At 48.5% G+C, this 6,000-nt stretch overlaps 1 protein-coding gene across 1 annotated transcript in view; it reads left to right on the top strand.

The window, feature by feature from the left end:
* Positions 1 to 881: 881 nt before the first annotated feature.
* AQP1 (aquaporin 1 (Colton blood group)) overlaps positions 882 to 6,000 on the top strand; it is a 36,812-nt gene continuing 31,693 nt past the window's right edge. Inside the window, exons 1-2 of the mRNA XM_080974275.1 lie at positions 882 to 900; positions 998 to 1,450. Coding sequence (XP_080830401.1) covers positions 1,058 to 1,450 — 393 coding nt within the window. The 5' untranslated portion in view covers positions 882 to 900; positions 998 to 1,057. The remainder of the gene's footprint in view (positions 901 to 997; positions 1,451 to 6,000) is intronic.

Genomic DNA, 6,000 nt, shown 5'->3' with positions numbered 1-6,000 from the left:
AACTCATTGGGTGACCTTCGGTCAGTCACTGCCCTTCAGTCTAACCTACCTTAAAGGGTCGTTGTGGGGATTAAATGAGGCAGGAGAGAACCACGAATGCCCCCTCAAGCTCCTTGGAAAAACTGGTGGGATATACATGCGACAAACAACAAGAGCAACAACATATCCAAACTTGGGGCAGAACTGAATTTAAGGCTGGGAAAATGAGAAATGGAGGGGACCAAAATTTGCAGATGCTTCCATCCCTAGTTAGGATCGGAAGCTAATCGTAACAACCTTTTTTGAATAAACGAAGCAGGCACTGCCAAGTCTGTTTGCAGCTCTTTAGCATAAGTAAAACCACTTACCTTGGAAATTGTGTAACCCAAATTTTAGAAAGACCTCAGTCCCCATAGAGTGCAATGGACTCCTATAACCCTTATGGTTGATAACAGGTGGGGGATGTGAAATTGATTTTTCCACTCCCTTTTATTGCAGCAATTAAACTTTTCTTCTTAGTATTCAATTTGCTATCCCTCCTTGTTCACCAAAGGGGAGAATAAATAGCCCCTGAGCATGTAAAGAGACCCAGTTAGTTCAGAGAGAAAGGCAGGGAAAGAGGGATGGAAGGGGAGAGAGATTCAGAAGCCTGGTAAGAGCTTTCGCTCAGGTCTGCCTCCCTCGCTATCTGGAGAGCGCAGCGAAGATCTTAGCAGCTCTGCAGACAAACCCTCCCCACGGCTCTTGCAGTGAGAATGCCTTTAAAAAGCACTTGGGAACAAGAGCGCAGCAGAGTTTGTGAAGGAAGGCAGAGAAGTTGCCTGGGCGGAGGAAGCTGGTGGAGGAAGGAGGGAGGGGGGAAGAAACAAATTGGCAGGCAACTCGTGGTGCCTTGCATCCGTACCAGAGGCAGCATCAATTGTCAGTGTTCCTTTCCTCCCTTTGTACAACACCCCTTTCCCTCCTACAGACCACCCAAAGCCCTATAAATAACCGGAGCGCTCTCTTCCTCCCTCAGACTCCTCTCTCTTCAGCAAGGAAGCCTGCGAGCTAGAAGGCAAGAGGGAACAGGGCAGAGATGGCCAGCGAATTCAAGAAGAAGAAGTTCTGGAGGGCGGTGGTGGCTGAGTTCTTCGCCATGAGCCTCTTCATCTTCATCAGCATCGGCGCGGCGCTGGGCATCAACTTCCCCATCCCCAGCGCCAACGACACCGTGCCGCGGGTCCAAGACAACGTGAAAGTCTCCCTGGCTTTCGGGATCTCTATCGCCACCATGGCCCAAAGCGTGGGGCACATCAGCGGCTGTCACCTGAACCCGGCCGTGACTCTGGGCCTCCTGCTCAGCTGCCAGATCAGCATCTTGAGGGCCGTCATGTACATTATCGCCCAGTGCTTGGGGGCAGTCGTGGCCACAGCCATCCTTTCTGGGATCACGTCCGGGCTGGCGGACAACTCATTGGGGCTCAATGCGGTAAGGCGACCCATCCCAGACTTCCTTCTCTGCTCCTCCTCTGTTCCTGTACCTGTCTGCGGGTTAAGGCTCCAGAAAACCACAAAAGGAGATTTGCTCTACTCAACTGCCTTGGGGGACAGGTTATAAAGACATAGCAGAAATTGATAACTGAACAGGTGATGTGTAGGGAGAAGGGATGGAGTTTTGAAATGAAAGTTGGAGATCTTATTGTACTTAGGAACAGCAAAGGAAGGAGGAAAAATAGAAGGATCAACCGGGGGGGGGGGGGAAGTCAGCTTTTAAAATTGCATAAAATTTGTACTAATTTGGTCACCGTTTGTTAAAAAACGATGAGAAATCAATTTTTAAAACTGGCAAAAAAAAAAACCCTCAAGAAAACCAATAGCCTCAAAAGGCCAGATGTTTGGCCACTGGTTTCCAGAGTCACTTGTTAAAAGGGTGTGGAGGTTGCTGGGTCTCTTTCCAGGGATGTTGGAGTCGTAAGATGGCAAAGGTAGCAGATGTTCCAGAAGGTGGCCAGCTTTTATTTTCATTGGTCCAGCAGGGCCCTTTCACTTCTACCCACTCTGCAACAGGACAGGGTTTGGCAGGTGCCATGAGTTCTGGCTAGATGCAAAGGGAGGCGAATGGGTTTTGCAGAACGAAGGCATCTGGGGAGAAGCAGCTGACAAATTCTCTCTTTTTTAGGAAGGTTCCAAGCTTGGCAGTTCTGCTGGCTGTCTCTGTGGCTGGTCACACTGGGTGGGAATTTCCACACATAGCTGTGAATGGCCAAAGAGCCCTGCCAGAAGAACGTTGACAATCCCATTAAGATTCTTTCTTTCTTTCTTTCTTTCTTTCTTTCTTTCTTTCTTTCTTTCTTTCTTTCTTTCTTTCTCTCTCTCTCTCTCTCTCTCTCTCTCTCTCTCTCTCTCTCTCACACACACACACACACACACACACACACACAAGCTATGGAGACAAATGTAATGGGAGTGTCAGATGGGATGGATGCAAAATGAGAGTTCCCCTTGAAGACCATATTACAGGTGTTCAGGATTTCCACGGTTTTTCTTGGAAATAGCTTCCTGGCAGGTAGAAATTTCAGCTGCTGGTGGTAACCAATTCCCCATCTCAGCATTTCATTCCAGGGTGAAAAAACCACACCTGTTGATTTTCTGCCTGGCAGCTGCTATTCTGAAAAGCACAGGAACTGGGAGACACCTGCTCTTTTCAGTCTGGCTAAAACCCCTTAGGCGTTGCTTCGCGTGGGCTTTGACCGAATGGATTTACTGGTGAAAAGCACTAACTCCTGGAGAGCTAAGGATTCAACCCTAACCTTTGCCGCCACATGCATATCTTGTAATCGTCAGCAACTGTGTATTTCTTATCCTTTTCTCTGGTTGCTTACTACGTTGGAGGTATTCAGTGTCACCAAAGCCATTGTAGGACTGTCCAGTGTTGAGTTCGAGTGGCACCGAAGGGAGAATTCTGCCAGAGGCACCCTTTTCCTTACCCAGAACAGTAACAGCAGTGGCTGGTTCCTCCGGTCCTATGCTGCCAAGTTTCCACAAGTGGGAGCTGCAACAGAAAGTTGCAGTATATCTTTAACCCCTAACAGGACTGCTCCTAACCAGAGTCCCTGTCATGCCTTTCCGTTGTTAGGGGCTAAAGCCAATTCACTCTACCTTCTTGGCTTCCCGTTGCTCTTTTCCAACTCAGCAGTTCTTGACTTTTGGTGATCCCTGAGCGTGTCAAATCTTCATTAGCCTTGCTTTTGTTGTGGGGGGAGAGTTGGCCTCTTTCCATGTTTTCGTTTTATTCTTTAAAAGATCACCTGCCCTTTTGCAAACCTTGAGGCTCCTCTGAGCGTGCTTCTCTCTGGTTTGGCTCCAGTTTTGCTGGCACTCAAAACAGGTGATCAACATTGGAGGAAGCAGTGGGTTTGGTCCTGGGGTACATGGGGTACATGCCTACATAATACCTGTACTCCACACCTGCAGAGGCATTTGAGCACTGAGCCCAGGTATATCCTGCTCTTTGCTGACTGAAGGAGAACCACAGGAATATTGGCATTCGTTGGAGGCAATCTGACTGGTCATGTGCTACCCCTTGCGCGTGGTAAGAAGGGATAACTGCTACAGTTGTCTCTTGAGAGCTGACCCATCTCTCAAAATAGATAGGGCTCGTCTCCTAGAACAGGGAAACTGATGCCCTCTAGATGTTGCCGGACTACAACTCCCATCATCCCTGACCGTTGACCATGTTGGCTGGGACTGCTGGCAGTTACAGTCCAACAATATCTGTAGGGTCACAGGTTCCTATACCCACCCTGGATTCGGGGACAGCCATCTCCAATTTGGCATCCTCTGCTGTTGTTGGAACCTCCCAGCCAACATGGTCAATGGACACACTCAAATCGATATTGGACCACAACTCCCATGGTCAATGGACAAGGACCATGGGAGTTGTAGTCCAATGTCGATCTGAGTGCACCAGGCTGGGGGAGAGACTGTTCTAGGACCGGAAACCCAGTTAAGAGCTGCTTCTTCCATTAATACTTGTGGGAGGTGTGGGGTGGAAGGCAACATTCAACCACCACGGGGGGGGGGCAGCTGAAAGAAGGAGGGGGTCCCACCCATGTCCCGAAGCTGCTTTTTCCAGAGGCCCAGAGTCATAGTAACTGGGACGCGGGTGGCGCTGTGGGTTAAACCACAGAGCGTAGAACTTGCCGATCAGAAGGTCGGCGGTTCGAATCCCCATGACGGGGTGAGCTCCCATTGCTTGGTCCCTGCTCCTGCCAATCTAGCAGTTTGAAAGCACAAAGTGCAAGTAGATAAATAGGTACCACTCCGGTGGGAAGGTAAACAGTATTTCTGTGCGCTGCTCTGGTTTGCCAGAAGCTGCTTAGTCATGCTGGCCACATGACCCGGAAGCTGTACGCCGGCTGCCTGGGCTAATAAAGCGAGATGAGCGCCGCAACCCCAGAGTCAGCCATGACTGGACCTATCAGTCAGCGGTCCCTTTACCTTTACCTTTAGAGTCATAGCATGTTGTCTGCATCTCCACCGTGGGCCAAAAAGCAGCTGGAGGAGGGGGGAACCTTAAGCTGAAAAAGGACAAGGGGGAGGGTTAAAGACCCTCTCCCTAGTCACTCAGCCACCTTTCACTAAGCTGCAACTTGCCTTGGAATGTTGTGCGTTAAGAGAGAGAGAGAGAGAGAGAGAGAGAGAGAGAGAGAGAGACCTACAGAGAGTATCGCCCAACTCCACTTAAACATGCCCTTTGGAGCCTTAGAGAGCTCTCCAGAAAATTGCAGCGTCTGGTCGCCCCAGCCGCCTCCCTCCCACCAGCTGGCTTCCATCCAGCGCACCAGCGGAGCAGTACTTCATTCAACTTGTTTTTATTATTGCTTGTTAGCTGCCCTGAGCCCAGCCTTGGCTGGGGAGGGCGGGGTATAAATAAAAAATATTATTATTATTATTATTACTGCTCCAGACCTTTTAAACATTTACTCTGCCTTAAACAAGCCCCCTCCTTCTCCGCGGCTGCTGCAGACGGGCTCATAGGTTTCGAGGGAGGGCTGTCAGAAATTGTGGTGGGGGCGCGAGGGTGTGTGGAAGGAGCCTGCCCCTCGTAGGAGGCGTACAGCAAGGCTAGGGGATGTCGATGGGCTACAACTAAGTATGGACACCCCCCTGAGGTCCTTAGAGAGAAAGGCAGGATATAAATGCAAATGATAACAATGAGAATCATAATATTAATTTCAATTCCATTCATTGTTCCTAGCCTTGAGTGTGGTTTACCACTTTTCTATATTGCTTTGTCCTTTGTTCAAAACAAAACCGAAGCGCTCATGGAAATTTGCCAGCGTTTTAGTGAGCGTTCCTCCTAATCTACACATTTTTGCACCCCCCCCCAAATTTAATGCATTTTTGTATGTGCTTTTCACCAAATACACGCATCGTCACGAACGTGTCTCTCCAATAAGTGCATTTTCTTGCACGTATTTTTGTTGTTGGGGGAAGTGCATTGCAAAATTCAGAGAAGGGAAAATTTCGGACAGCTGAGTCTCATTTTGGGCATTGCTATTGGAAAGTGCGAATTTAAATACCAAACTGAATTTCTTCCCCATCCTCGTCTACTTTTTTTAAAAAATAAAAAGGCACATTAATTGTTTCCACACAATTAATGTGAAGTGCAGTTTGACCCTGAGACCCTGGAAAACACCCACCTGTCAGTTAGAACAGGCAACACCTAGAATTTTTATCCATCTGCTGCTTTTATTCATTCTTTATTGTCAGTTTTCTAAAAGTAGTTTTCTCTTGCAAGCCAAGTTGGAAAAACAAAGGGCCGGCCAGCAAATTGTATAAGTAAATCAGCAAATAAATTAGCGGAACGACTGCCTGACTCAATAGAAGGTAACCACAAATGTCCATGATGAATCAGAAAGAGTTTCAGCCAACGCCCAGGAACATAGGAAGCTATGTTATAATGAGTCAGCTCAGTAGAGTCTACACTGGCTGGCAGGAGCTCTCTGGGATTTAAGATGGGGAGCCCCCACCCAG

This window comes from Podarcis pityusensis, assembly GCF_964106645.2.
Source record: "Podarcis pityusensis genome assembly, chromosome: 12".
In the NCBI taxonomy this organism is placed as follows: Eukaryota; Metazoa; Chordata; class Lepidosauria; order Squamata; family Lacertidae; genus Podarcis; species Podarcis pityusensis.
The sequence above is the reverse complement of the archived record's forward strand: the minus strand, read 5'-3'. Positions and strand labels throughout refer to the sequence as shown.